Source organism: Meles meles, chromosome X, assembly GCF_922984935.1.
Source record: "Meles meles chromosome X, mMelMel3.1 paternal haplotype, whole genome shotgun sequence".
In the NCBI taxonomy this organism is placed as follows: domain Eukaryota; kingdom Metazoa; phylum Chordata; class Mammalia; order Carnivora; family Mustelidae; genus Meles; species Meles meles.
In genome coordinates, this window is record NC_060087.1 from 98279276 (window position 1) to 98294611 (window position 15336).

The following is a 15336-nucleotide window of genomic DNA, read 5'->3' on the forward strand; positions in this document are numbered from 1 at the left end:
GACACACTGCAAATGAAATTCACATGCTACTGCAACTGCCCCCCAATTTCCAGCTTTCACTGGAAATGATATTAGCTTGAAGGGAGAAGAATGGCACATATATTCAGTTCTATCAAAAATAAAAAAGGCAGGAGGGTAAATTCAGAAGAATATTAAAGCTGTGTAAGGAAAAACCCAATAGAGCTAAGATGATTAGAAAAAATATATCCTACATACTTCTTTCAATCTATATCTAAGGCATCTTCATTCAATGACAAACATTTATCGAATACCAACTATTTGCTAGGCCCAGATGTAGGTGCTAGGGACACAACTTGAAATAAAGCCAACAAAAATTCCTGCCCTCATAGCTCTTTATGGAGCTTATTACATTTTAGCAAGGACAGTAGATTATATAATATGACAGTTGATAAAGGCTGTGAAAAAGAAAGAGAAAAGGAGAATGGCAGAGCAAACAGTAATGGGGAGGGATATTAGCAATTCAGATTGTCTCATGAAGAAGTTGTTATTTGAGCAGTATTGTCAGAGCTAAGAGTATGAGCCATGCCAATATATAAGAAAGGAATATAAGGAACAATAAATGTTAAAGGACTCTTAGGCAAAATATGTACTGATATGTACTAAAGAACAGCAAGAAATTCAGTGTAACCATAAGGAAGTGGGGCGGGGGGGGGCTAAGCTAAGTGGGTGGGCAGGGTATAACTCAGGCTTTTACTCAAGAGATATGTGAGCAGGAACTAGAAATTTTTAAACAGAGAATCCATACAAAGTACGGAGTACGGAGAATCCATACAACCATGAAATTCCAAAGACAGGCAACAAGAGGCTTATGTGATATCCTGAGCTAAGGAGATGGGTAGGAGTCTGGGAAAACAAAGGGGAGGAAGACCATTATTAGCAGGAAGGAAAGAGGTGATGTTTGGAAAATAAACCAGTGCCCAATTATTCAAATAATTTAGGTAAAGTTAAATAGGTAAAGAGGAATCTCCGTTAACAGAGCCTTTCCTAGTACAGGCACTCCTTTCCAATGTAAATTTAGGCAGTTGGGGGGGGCCTCCCCGCCGTGGAGGGGGGGATGGGTAAAGAGCTTTTCATAAATCTGTTGGTTTGACTGCTTTCAACTCAAAATAATCATGCCAAAGTAGCCCATCTTGGGGTGACCTGCCCTTGTTCTCCTACAGAAGTAACAGAAAGATGAGAAAAAGTCAATGCTTTGAGGATATGTTTCTCTCAAAGTTCAATGTCTTTTAATACCTTAAATGTTCTGTTCAAGGTAATTAAATTATTCCTATATTTCTACAATGAATTCTATATAATGGCCTCTCTTCACTTACATTGGTTCCCAAAGTATTATAAAATCACAGGAGAATATAGAAGAGGAAGAGTTATTTTGTTCATTCTATTGTTTGCAGGCATTGTACTCTCTTCCTTTATCCCTTTTCTAAGGATTTCATAGTAGCCCTGTAAAACCTTTAAGAAAAGCATTTCTTAACACTTAGAAGCAAAACTTTCAACTCACTGGGACTAAAAATAACCAGGCTTTTATTGTGGCTGTGAGCTAAAATCAGACATAAGCAATGGCATCTCAAAATTTTACTAAGGTGAACATAAATGTATACAAAGTTATTCCTTAAAGAAAAAAATTAGACTGAAATTCCATAAAGAGCAATCTTCCAAAATATAAAGGCATGTGTTATAGATACACAATCAATACAATTATTTTACTCACCAATTCCATTAAGTCTTTTAACTTCCCGATTTCTTCTGGAATGGATACCAGTTTATTATTACTGATGACCAAAACTTTAAGGGGAAGGTCAAATAGGTATTTTGGCAATGTTGATAAAAGATTTCGACTGAAAAGAATAAGAAAGTCTCATTATGGGATATGTCTGAAATCTCTCACATTACGTTGAGGTGAATAAATCACCTCAAAAGAGAAAAAGCTTTCACCAGATAATGACTATCATTTAATGAGCACTTACTCTATATCACACTAAAATCCTCAAACGCACTGTCTCATTTAATACTCACAGTAACCCCGTAAGACACGCAGTATTATTATCATCTCTATTATACACATAAGAAAACAAAGGGTAAAACTAGCTAAGGGACTTGCCTAGTCACAAAAGTTTGCAAAGCTTGTATTGTTACCTATATTATCTTACATACCATCAGTTCTCAAAACGCAAAATCAGTCTTCTGAGTTAGAAAATGTCAGAACCTTGTTCTCTGGTATCATTTCACTGCATTCAATACCTCCATGCCTCTAACAAAGGAAAATTCTAAGGATAAGTTTGCATGCACTGAGTTCAAATCTATGAAAGAATTTAATAGAACTACATCTTCAGGGGCGCCTGGGTGGCTCAGTGGATTAAGCCGCTGCCTTCGGCTCAGGTCATGATCTCAGGGTCCTGGGATCGAGCCCTGCATCGGGCTCTCTGCTCTGCAGGGAGCCTGCTTCCTCCTCTCTCTCTGCCTGCCTCTCTGCCTACTTGTGATCTCTCTCTCTCTGTCAAATAAATAAATAAAATCTAAAAAAAAAAAAAAAAAAAAAAAAAAAAGAACTACATCTTCAAAGACATGTGAAACCCTAATCCACTCCCTTTTATTTTTCTTTTCTTTTCTTTTTTTTTTTTAAGATTATTTATTTTTTTATTTGACAGAGAGAGACACAGAGAGGGAACACAAGCAGGGGGAGACGAGAAACAGATTTCCCGTCGAGCAGGGAGCCTGATGTGGGCCTAGATCCCAGGACCCTGGGATCATGACCTGAGCCAAAGGCAGATGCCAACGACTGAAACACCCAAGGGCCTCCACTCCCTTCTCTTATGGATTTACAGTAGAACAGCCCACTAACACCTTTACCTCAAGTTCCAAGTCGATAAAACATTCCTCTCTCTATGGATACACTTAAATATAAAAACAACTAACATGTATTGTTTACTATGTGTCAAGCCATGTTCAGAGCACCTCATATGAATTAACTCCACTAATGTCACAACAACCAACTTTAGGAAAATAGAGCATATCATGATGCCCATTTTACAAAGGAAGAATCAGTCAAAAAGAGATTAAGCACTGAGGGTTGCTGGGGGCAGGGGGGTAAGGAGAGGGTGGTTGGGTTATGGACATTGGGGAGGGTATGTGTTATGATGAGTGCTGTGACATGTGTAAACCTGGCGATTCACAGACCTGTACCCCTGGGCCTAATAATACATTATATGTTAATAAATAAATAAAATAAATTTAAAAAATAAAATGGAAAAAAAAAAGAGCGAGAGATTAAGGAAACGGCTCAAAGTCACACAGCTTGTAAATAAGAGAGCCAGGATTCTAATCTGGGCAATATGGCTCTGAGGTCCTTACCCTCAACCTACTGTGGGTCAAATTTATATACCAATACTGAGTGACCAAATGACCCCTGCTGTAGACTCAATGTTTGTGTCCCCCACAAATTTATAATGTGGAAACCTAATCCCAATGTGATGATATTTGCAAGTGGGGGCTTTGGGGGATGATTAGGTCATAATGGTGGAGCCTCCATGAACAGGTTTAGTGCCCTTGTTAAAAATACCTCAGAGATCACTTCTTGGCCTTTTGGCTAAGATCAAGTGTAAAAATACCTCAGAGAGCTCCCTTGCTCTACCATGTGAGGACAGCTAGGAGATGGCTGCCTATGAACCAGGAAGCAGGTCCTCAATGAGACACGGAATCTGCTGGTGACTTGATCTTGTGTCTCAGCTTCCAAAAACGTGAAAAATAAGCTTCTGTTGCTTATAAGGCACCCAATACATGGTAAGAAGTTGCAATGGCTAAGGTCAAAGAGGTTTCTGCCTGTGTTCTCCTCTAGGATTTTGGTGGTTTCCTGTCTCTTGTGTATGGTATAAGTGGCCCAGTTTCTGCATGTTGCTGTCCAGTTTTCCCAACACTATTTGTTGAAGACACTGTTTTCCATTGGATATTCTTTCCCAATTTGTTGAAGATCAGTTCAACATACAACTGTGGGTCCATTTCTGAGTTTTCTATTGTTCCATTGATCTATGTGTCTTTCTGCCAATACCATGCTGTCTTGATGACTGAAGCTTTGTAATAGAGCTTAAAGTCCAGAATCATGCTGTCTCTAGCTTTGTTTTTCTTTTTCAGGATTGCTTTGGCTATATGGAATTTTTTGTAGTCCTGAACAAATTTTAGGACTGTTTGGTCTAGCTCTGTGAAAAATGCTGGGAGTATTTTGATAGGGATTGCATTTAATGTGTAGATTGCTTCGGGAGCAAGGCACCCAATACATGGTATTCTGTCATAGCAGCCCAAATAGACTAAGATAATCGTCCCACCAAAAAATATAAAGTATACCATTACATTTACATACTATTAAGTATTCATAAAAATAAGTTATTTTTCCTGCTTTTCAAAGTGGCATTTTTTTTTTTTTTTAAGATTTTATTTGAGGTGCCTGGGTGGCTGAGTGGGTTAAGCCTCTGCCTTTGGCTCAGGTCATGATCTCGGGGTTCTGGTATCAAGTCCTGCATTGGGCTCTCTGCTCAGTGGGGAGCCTGCTTCCCCCTATCTCTCTGCCTGCCTCTCTGCCTACTTGTGATCTCTGTCAAATAAATAAATAAAATCTTAAAAAAAAAAAGAAAGAAAGATTTTATTTATTTATTTATTTGACAGAGAGAGGACAAGCAAGGGGAGCAGCAGGCAAAGGGAGAGAGAGAATCAGGCTTCTTGCTGAGCACGGAGCCTGATGTGGGGCTCGATCCCAGGACCCTGGGATCATGACCTGAGCAGAAGGCAGACGGTTAACCAACTGAGCTGCCCAGGTGCCCCTCAAAGTGGCATTTATAGACCTGTACCCAGCATTTTGTGTAACACACACAGCAAAAAAAAAACCTAGTATTACCCCAAGGAAGAACAACATCAAGACCTGAGGACATTCAGAAACACTAGACTGGCTTTAATCACAAGGCACAGGCTTTAAAACAAAAACAAAACAATGGCCCTAGGCCACAATCCTGGCCAGGCTGCTAGAATGTCAGGTGCTTGTTACAACTCTTGACACTTTCAGGATCAAACAGGATCCTTGGGAAAGTAGCCAATGTAGAGCACACAAGGGAGTATTATACAGAAAGGGAGAGCTGAAAACCATCTTAGAAGTTTCTCAAGAGGGGCGCCTGGGTGCTCAGTGGGTTAAGCTGCTGCCTTCCGCCCAGGTCATGATCTCAGGGTCTTGTGATCGAGTCCCACATCGGGCTCTCTGCTCAGCAGGGAGCCTGCTTCCCGCTCTCTCTCTGCCTACCTCTCTGCCTACTTGTGATCTCTCTGTCAAAAAAAAAAAAAAAAAAGTTTCTCAAGATAGTTTCACCAAAATAAAAAAAAAGTGGGAAAAGTAATGACACATACAAATTCATTCTAATCTCCTTCATACCAAAAAAAGATTAAAAATTGGCCTATTTTGGGGGGCACATGGCTAGCTTAGTCGGTAGAACGTGTGACCTTTGATCTGCAGGGTCATGAGTTCAAGCACCAGGTTGGGCCTAGAGCTTACTTTTTAAAAAACTGGCCTATTTTCTTATTTAAGAAGCAGGTTCACTGAGTTAGCAGTCAGCTTTCTCCAAAATTGAATTTCTTTATACACAGCTAATAAGTCATCAATTTTCACTTTTTTGCCATATTTTAGAGACAAAGGAAGTCGAAATGAAGACTTATGTTATTTCAATAAAGTTTGTTCAAAAACGTTTGTGACTATAAACAAATATCAGGAGACAACTTTTAAAGATCAAAATGGGGCGCCTGGTGGCTCAGTCGGTTAAGCATCTGCCTACTACTCAAGTCATGATCCCAGGGTCCTGCGTTCAAGTCTAGCATTGGGCTCCCTGCTCAGGGGGAAGTCTGCTTCTCCCTCTACCCCACCCCCTTGCACTCACGTACGCGCTCTCTCTCTCTCATAAAAATAAGTAAGTAAATCTTTTTAAAAATATATATATAAATAAAGATCAAAACAGGAATCAGAGAAAGTTTTAGTAAAACTATTTTAAGATAACCATACATTTCTATTAGTATAGAAATACAATTTTGACAAATCACTTTTTTCCATAAAAGAACAAAGTGAAACAAAAAGACAAAACTTAAAAGTACCTCACTTGCCTCAAAACCTCTCCCAAGCCAGGCCAAGCAGATTAGAGAATTAGAGAAAAGAGCAACCCAAATGACTAATATCTATGAAAGGAATTCACACATTTTAAGGTATAAAGATTCAGTTAAAAGAGTATGTACTGGCAGGTGACACCACTGAGGGAGACAAATAGAAGGATTAATGTATCACAGTGAGAAAGGACCATTATTATTTATATACATTATATTTACCACCTCCCTGTATGGGAATTCAGACATTGTAACTTTGTTAAGGAGAGGGAAGAAATTAACACGTACAATTAAAGAAAAACAAAACAAAAAAACAAGAAAGTGGTCCTTTAAAAAAAAAAGACTTTATTTATTTGACAAAGATAAAGAGAGAGAGAGAGTGCAGAGTGCATAAGCAGGAGTAGCGGCAGGCAGAGGGAAAGGGAGAAGCAGCAGGTTCCCCAATGGGCGGGGGGGGGGGGGGGGGGGGAGGGGGCGGCGGGCCTCGATCACAAGACCCTGGGATCATGACCTGAGCCAAAGGCAGAAGCTTAACAACTGAGCCACCCAGGCGCCCCTCAAATAAGTAAAATCGTTCAAAATAAATAAATAAATAGTACCTCTTTCAAAATGCTGTTGTGAAGAGGAGATGAGGTAATATGGGTAAGGTATTTGTAACATTGTCTGGCACATAGTAAGCATCTATTAAGTATTAACACCTTCATCTACTTCCTAAAATTCCAACACTCCCAACCCAACCTATCCATCCTTAAAGTAGTAAGGAGAACTCACCAGAGTGAACACTATAGCTCAAGAACTGTTTCTTTATAATGTTTCACTTTAACTGAAAATGCATATAAATAAATCTGCATCGTGGTGCTATGATTTCAGTAAAATATTTCTGATCTAAATACAGCCTGGCATTACCAGGGGGGCTTGTTAGAAATGCAGGCCCCACTGCAGAGCTATGCAATCAGATGTTTTAATCCCCACGTGACTCCTGGGCAGATTAAAGGCTGGGATGAGAAGCACTGCTCTCAAGAACAAGACCAAACACCTATAAAGTAATGTGAAGCTGTAACAAATACAAATAAGATACTGTTGAGATAAATATAGGTTACATAGCCAAATCAAACACACTCCTTTGTTACTAAAAAGGATTAGAACTGTAATAAAGAACAAAATCTACCCCAAAAATGTTTCCTTACCTAATGTTAAGGTATGTTAACATCTGCAGGTTTTTAATGGCTTCAGGAATGGTTTTGATGCAATTATGATATAAATTTAACGTCTCAAGAGGTGCAAATAACCAGACATCGGAAGGAATTTCTGTAAAGCGATTTCTTGAAAGATCTGAAAAAGAAAAGTAATATTTGACTGCCAAACATATACATTATCTATTATAATTAAGAGAACTATTTTCATACTTGCTGAATCACTTAGCATCTAAGAAACTAAAATATAATAAAATATGAGGCACCTGGCAGGCTCAGTTGGTAGAGCGTGTGATTCTTGATCTCAGTATTGCTGAGTTCAAGCCCCACATCTGGCATAGAGTTTACATACGTACATACATATGTACATAAAGTATTATAAAATATTGGGGCACCTGGGTGGCCCAGTCAGTTAAGTGTCCAACTCTTGATTTCGGGTCGTGATCTTAGGGTCCTGAGATCAAGTCAGAGTCTGCTTATCCTTCTCTTTCTGCTCCTCCCCTGCTCTCTCTCTTTCTCTATTTCTCTAATAAATAAAATCTTTTGCAAATACATACTATAAAATATCATCCACCATGACCATGAAGGCAAAAAAGTCATATAGAAATATACTCATTTAGGGCACCTGCATGGTTTAGTCAGTTAAGCATCTGCCTTCCACTCAGGTCATAATCCTAGGATCCTGGGATAGAGTCCCATATCTGGCGCCCTGCCCCTTCCCCAGCTTGTGCTCCCTCTCGCTCACACTCTCAAGTAAATAAACAAAACCTTAAATATATATCCTCATTAAATGCTTGTTTATTAACAAATTGTACTTCATATGCTTTGATATCTTTAGAATTTATCTTTTTTTTTTAAGATTCTATTTATTTATTTGATAGACAGAGATTACAAGTAGTCAGAGAGGCAGGCAGAGAGAGAGAGGAGGAAGCAGGCTCCCTGCTGAGCAGAGAACCCGATGTGGGGCTCGATCCCAGGAATTTGGGATCATGACCCAAGCGGAAAGCAGAGGCTTTAACCCACTGAGCCACCCAGGCGCCCCTAGAATTTATCTTTTTTTTTTTTTTTAAGATTTTATTTATTTATTTGACAGAGAGAGAGCACAAGTAAGCAGAGAGGCAGGCAGAGAGAGAGGAGGAAGCAGGCTCTCTGCTGAGCAGAGAGCCCGATGCGGGGCTCGATCCCAGGACCCTGAGATCATGACCTGAGCCGAAGGCAGAGGCTTAACCCACTGAGCCACCCAGGCACCCCTAGAATTTTTCTTTTAAAATGCCAATGAGGAATTCTCTCTGATCTTTTCAAAAACACAAAAAGTCCTTCCCAGATCCCACATCCGCCTCTACCTCTTCCTCCTTCACAGCCAAACTTACATAAACCTACAACACAACTAAATTTCTTACTTACCATGGATTTCTCAACCCACTGTAACTGGGTTTCAAATCACTTCCTGCCCACCTAGGTCACAACAGCCTCTGTATAAATAACGACTCATCTAACTGGAAGAATTTCCTTTCTTGGAAATTGGCTTGGGAGACTACACTTCTGCATCACTTATTATCTCTCTGGCTACTTAGTCTCTTGCTGGATTTTCCCCTGTACTGTGAATGTCGATGTTTGTTCCTAAGAGCTGTGACAAGGTACCCTTTCCTTCTTAAGATGTACACTTTACTGGGTGATTTCATCCAATCCCAGGGTTAAATTATATTTACATATCAACAGATTTCAAATTAAAGCTATGTCTGAACATCTATGTTTTGATCTTCACAATTTCTCTTGATACCTCTCAGACACCTCAAATTGTACAAAGTCTGTGCAAATTCTGCAAGATCTGAACTGAAAATCTTCTTCCACACATCTGTTTCTCTTATCTCAGATAATGTCACCAACATCTTCCTGTTCAATTGTGCAAGCCAGAAACCTGGTATTCATTCTCGATTCCTTCCTCTCTTAAACTATTCCAAGTACACACAAATATACTTCCAATCATTTCAGTTTTCACAAAAATAAAATCATGTGATTATTATAACCATTTACACCTCTTTTAAAGGTTAGTTAAATGAAATTTTGAAAAATACTTAAGACAACAAGTATGTGGCAGGTTGAAAAAAATATCCTAAAAGAGTTTCTTAACTGAAGCACTATTGTCATTTTATGCTCTATGACGATTTGTTGTGTAGGGCTATCCTGGGTATTGTAGGATATTTAGCAGCATCCCCAACAATTACCCACCAGATGCCATTAAAACCCTCTAATCATGACAGCCAAAAAATGTCCCCTGGGGTTCAAATGCCCCTACAACCTGTTGAGAACCACTGCTACCTCATCATAGATATATATTTTGCTTACATTAATTCATTATACTATTTGGTTAAAAAATAAGATTATTTACCTCTGTCAGGAAGAACATCTATGGTGTACATTAACCCACCATACATCATTCAACATGTGTTCTGCCCTCATAAGAACAGCCTCCTACCAATTTCTAACTTCCTTACCCTAAGGGATGAGACCTATTTACTTAGCAATATAGTAAATTCCCTATTCAGAATACTAATATACATGTATTAATATATGTTTATGTAAGTGCAAACACACACTCACCTAATATAGAATTTTATAATAGGCAAAAAAACATTAGTTATGATTATTTGAGAATTAATTTGGATTTGTCTTCCCACCACCATAAGATTCTAAATGACTAAATAAAAGGACAGACAGAACTACTAGAAACCAAAATCTGAACTTGAAACAGAAGTTTCTCAATATCCTGGCTTACCTCCTCTGGACACCCAAACATCAGGCAGTTCTACTGAGGAGGAAAAATTAAATCATTCTTTTTTTAAGTTTAGGATGCTTCTTTTACATTTAGGGTTTTACCTCTTAAGCTTGTAACTTCAGAATCCTAGGAGTTGAAAAATTACTGTTTACAATTAATCTGAAATCCTAAAATCAAAATTAAGCCCAGTTCATTATTCTGTATAATAGCTAGCATTATAGACCCATAAATAATAAAGTGGTCCTAGAGATAGATGATGGTAGTTTAAATTAAGATCACAAGAATGAGTCTAAGAATATTAGATAGAATTTGAAATATATTTTTGTATTAGTACTTAGACATTGGGCAAGTGACTGTCTATGTTGGATAAGTAAGAGGTTATTTAATAAAAGAGGTGGGGGTTGAACAAGATTTTTGTTTTTGTTGCTGTTGCTGGTGAGAGTTTTATTTTGTTTTTTGAAGCAGAAGTTAGAATCAAAGATTCAATCATCTATTTGTATAATGTGAGATATCTGAAAGAGAGTCAATGGAAGGATTAGTCAGATGATTATAGATCTCTGACATGAGGTCTGGGATGGATATATAAAATTTAAAGTTGTGGGAATATGGTTAGTACTATAAAATCACGGAAATGGAAGATATCACCTAACATAGTACTGAGTTGGAAAGAGTTCAAGAATGGGCCATTGGGACAGCCAGTATCTACAAGCTGAGTCGAGGGGGAAAAAGCAAGCAGAGAAGACTGAATATAATGGTGAAAAGAAAGCACAATAACCATATAAAGAGTGTTTAAAGCACTGACGGAAAAAAAAAATCAAAAGTACTATTTGTTCAGCTGTAAGATAAAAGCAGCCATAATCCTATTCTTTTTTTTTTTTTTAAAGATTTTATTTATTTATTTGAGATAGAATGAGAGAGAGAGAGAGCACAAGCACGGAGAGCGGTAGGCAGAGGGAGAAGCAGATTCCCTGCCAAGCAGGGAGTCCGATGTGGAACTCAATCCCAGGACTCCTGGATCATGACCTGAGCAGAAGGCAGACACTCAACCGACTGAGCCACTCAGGCACCCAATCATAATCCTACTCTTAGTTTGTTTTATCAGCAGACAAACTAATTGTTGATGTGATGCATAACTGTACCCCCAAAAAGAAATAAAATGAGTGTACAATTTATATAACAATATAAAAAAGACAAAATATCAGTATTAATAACAGTGATTTTGGGGCGCCTGGGTGGCTCAGTGGGTTAAAGCCTCTGCCTTCGGCTCAGGTCATGATCTCAGGGTCCTGGGATTGAGCTCCACATCGGGCTCTCTGCGCCGCGGGAAGCCTGCTTCCTCCTCTCTCTCTGCCTGCCTCTCTGCAGGCAGAGAGATTGCAGGCAGTTGTGATTTCTCTCTGTCAAATAAATATTTTTTAAAAAGTGATTTTAATAAAATAATTTAAATACTATGAACACATTATTTTAATAATTTACATATTGTGTGAGGCTTTATGTTCTTTCCCCTCTAAAAAAAAGATTATTTAGTTAAATTACCAAGTAATATTATGAATTCCCTTAGGGAATTTAATTAAATTTGCAATAATAAACTATTTTCTGGATGAGCTAATATATTTACTTAGTAAACACCACTTAAAATTACAATTAATTATTATTCTAACTTAACTGGGTGAAATCAAATAAAGCATAATAAACTCAAAATTAAAGCTATTATAAAGCCCTTAATTAAGGAAATCTTGTTCTAGGATTTTTGAGATTTTAAATCTGTATAAACATCCTTTCTAAGAACTAGGTAAACAGAATAACAGTGCCAAAAGAAGAATACAAACACGGAAAGATAGGGAATAATACAAAACATTCTGTATCTTAATTTCTTTAAATATCTCACACTAACAGCATCTCATATTTCCTTCAAAAAAGTGAAAATTAACTTCTATATAGATATAACAGATAAAATTTAAACTTAAATTTTTTTATCTTGTGATGTACAATTAAACCAAAAAGAAATTTTTACATTAAAAACATTTAATTAACAAGTACACTAGGGTAACTGAATTATAGGACTAGTAACATATTATACTCAAGAAAACATGCAAAATTGGTATTGTATATAATATAGTTCCATCTAAAGATGAAAAAACAAACTTAATTTATTCTTTATGGAAACACTCTTTTCACAATAGCCTTAATGCCTGCCTTCTTTGGAGACAAGCAGGACTTGGGAAAAGACCATTATAAAGACATTTCACCTTTCCCACACACACAAAAAGAGAAAACGAAAATTTGTTGCTTATTTTCCTGAAGTGAGTTGAATGGTGGCCCTCAAAGATATCAGGTCCTAATTTCCGTGAATACTGGCTTATATGGTAAAACTGTGCAAATATAATTAAGAATCTTGTGTTGAGATTATCCTGAATGATCTAGGTGGGTCCTAACTGCTATCACACAAATTCTTACAAGAGGAGGGCAGAGGGAGATTAGACAGACACACTGAGGAGAAAGCCATGGTGAAGTTGGAGGAGACACTGGAATGTGATGCAGCCAAGAATGCCAACAGTTGCCAAATGCTGCAAAAGGCAAGGAAAAAATTCTCCCATAGAGCCTCTGGAGGGCAAACAGCACTGCCAAAACTTGATTTTAGCCCTGTGAGATTTTTATTTATTTGTCAGAGAGAGAGGGAGAGAGAGCATAAGAAGGGGGAACAGCAGGCAGAGGGAGAAGCAGGCTCCCTGCTGAGCAAGGAGCCCAATGCAGGACTTGATTCCAGGACCCTGGGATCATGATCTGAGCCAAAGGTAGACACTTTCAACTGAGCCACACAGGCATCCCTAAACTTCTGTTATTTTAAACCACCAAGTTTGTGGTAATTTGCTACAGCAGACATAGTAAACTAACACACTTCTCATAAAATCAATTTATCAGAATCAATGAATGTCTGCAAAGTTTTTTAAATTAAATAGCTGTGTATTTTTTTCTCTTAAGTAGTAAGTTTATATCTCAATTAATTAGTATCCTTGTCAGTAAGCACCTTTATAACCACTGAATCATTTTTCTTTTGTCTTGGTTCAATTATAAATCATTTCAAGCAGTATTGGCAACAGCTCGACAGCAGACAGAATGCTGTCCCGTTTCCTGCCTTCCTTCAAAACTCTCCTTGTGAAACTGCTAGAAGGCTTTTAAAGATGTTAAGAGATCCTTTTAAATAATCTCATCTAAATTACATTCTGTATCACTCTTGAGCATCGGATGTCAAATGACGCTAGGGAAAGGAAGGAGAGGAATCAGATGGAATGGAAATCTGTTTGCTGCCTCCCAACCTGCAGCCACAGCAGCCACAGACGGGTCCATATGCCACCCAGTGCAATTCCTGGCCCACAGGCGCTATAGCATTTCAGCCAAGGTAGGTATAGAAAATGACTTTCAGAAATTATACTATTACACTATATTAATTATACTAATTATAGTTTTATTTTATTCCATGTACAAAAGAATGTACAGTTTTTGTCACAAATTGTTGTAACTTAAACTAAAATGCATGATGAATCTTCTTTAGGTGATATTTAATGATATAGATTGCTATAGTCTCTCTTATTAAAAAAAACTGTAGAATATGTTTGAAAACATAACACATTTCTACTTCTGGAAAAATTTCTAATAATGGAAGTGTGTTGCTGGAACACATCATCAGTAACAGAGATATCGTCATAGAATTTTCTGCTTGGGGCATCTGGGTCACTCAGGTGGTTAGGTGTCTGCCTTCAACTCAGGTCATGATCCTGGAGTCCTGGGATCAAGTCCAACATTGGGCTCCCAGCTCAGCAGGGACTCTGCTTCTCCTTCCTCTGCCTCTCCCGCTGCTTATGCTCTGTCTCTCCTTCTCTCTCTCAAATGAATAAATAAAATCTTTTTAAAAAAATTTTTTTTCTGCTTAAGGAAACATGAGGGGCAGGAACCTGGCTGATTCAGTCAGTAGAGCATACGACTCTTCGTCTCAGAGTTGTGAGTTCAATCTCCACACTGGGAGTAGTTTACTTAATAAAAAAAATTTTTTTTAAAGAAACATGCCAGTTAAGTGGAGAAATAATTTGAAATGAGAACTCTAAATTCACAACAATAACTTAAGTGGAACTGGGGTGACTATTTCTATTTCTCTCTGTCTCTCTGTCCCCCCAACACACACCAAAAAGCCAAGATCACAATGCTACAGGCTTTGCATAACTATGTCTAATCCTCATAACACCCTTATGAGGTAGCTATTATTCCACATTATATATATGAATCAAAGACAGACTGAGGGGCGCCTGAGTGGCTCAGATGTTAGGTGGCTGCCTTCAGCTCAGGTCATGATCCCAGGGTTCTGGGATCTAGCCCCACATCTTGCTCCCTGCTCAGTGGGAGGCCTTCTCCCTCTCCCACTCCCCTAGCTTGTGTTCCCTCTCTCGCTGTGTCTCTCTCTGCAGTCAAATGCTCTACCACTGAGCTATACATCCCTCTGTGTCTCCCTCTGGCAAATAAATAAAAATCTAAAAAAAAAGACAGATTGAATAGTATGCCCAGTGCTAAAAACTAGTACTAACTGACAATACCGGGGTTCCAAACTGAGGTGTTACTTCAAAACCCATGTTCTATGTGTGCTTTTCGACTCCTCCAACATACTTTTGTGACTTCGTGTCCCAAATTTCAAATATTCTGTTCCACTAGAATCACAACGCAGGGTCAGAGAAATTCTTAGTCTTCTTGCCGTATTCGTATCTTAGGTTGCTTCTTGCAATAGAAAGAACATAAACTTGACTTCAAGTCCAATTTTTAATTAAAAAATAATGAACACCACTGAAAGCTCTCAGCTGTTCGTAATTTACCAATTCAGAACTGTTCTTGGCTCCTTAAAGAGTAGACCCTTATTAATTTTTCAGAATTTTTAACCAATTCAATAAACAAGGATTAAAGAACATTAAACAAGTTTCTCCAAAAGAGAAGTAACATCTTACAGGTAAAACCACTGTCCTGAGTACCTACCAAAAACTCTGAAATATCTGAGACTTTACCCTACTTGTAAGCCAACAAGTTAGCCTAAGACGGTTGTACAGGTGCTGGCAGAAGGCATGAGATTCCTATGTGAGACAAAAGACTTTATTACTCACAGCATAGCAAGTGGCATAAGCAGCAAATTTTTATCAGTTCTCCTTGCCTTCCAAATCCCACAGGGGTAACATAGATGGGTAT

The 15336-nt window shown here is 38.2% G+C and overlaps 1 protein-coding gene across 4 annotated transcripts in view; it reads right to left on the reverse strand.

Annotated features, from left to right (window-relative positions):
- Window positions 1-15336, reverse strand: part of LRCH2 (leucine rich repeats and calponin homology domain containing 2) — a 110370-nt gene that overhangs the window by 63709 nt on the left and 31325 nt on the right. For 3 of the 4 annotated variants that reach the window (XM_045996313.1, XM_045996312.1, XM_045996311.1), the window contains exons 2-3: window positions 7332-7476; window positions 1730-1856 (exon numbers count right to left, since the gene is read on the reverse strand). In XM_045996313.1, the coding sequence (XP_045852269.1) occupies window positions 1730-1856; window positions 7332-7476 (272 nt within the window). Of the gene's footprint in view, window positions 1-1729; window positions 1857-7331; window positions 7477-15336 lie in introns of those variants that run through there. The other variant, XM_045996314.1, reaches the window with a different exon arrangement.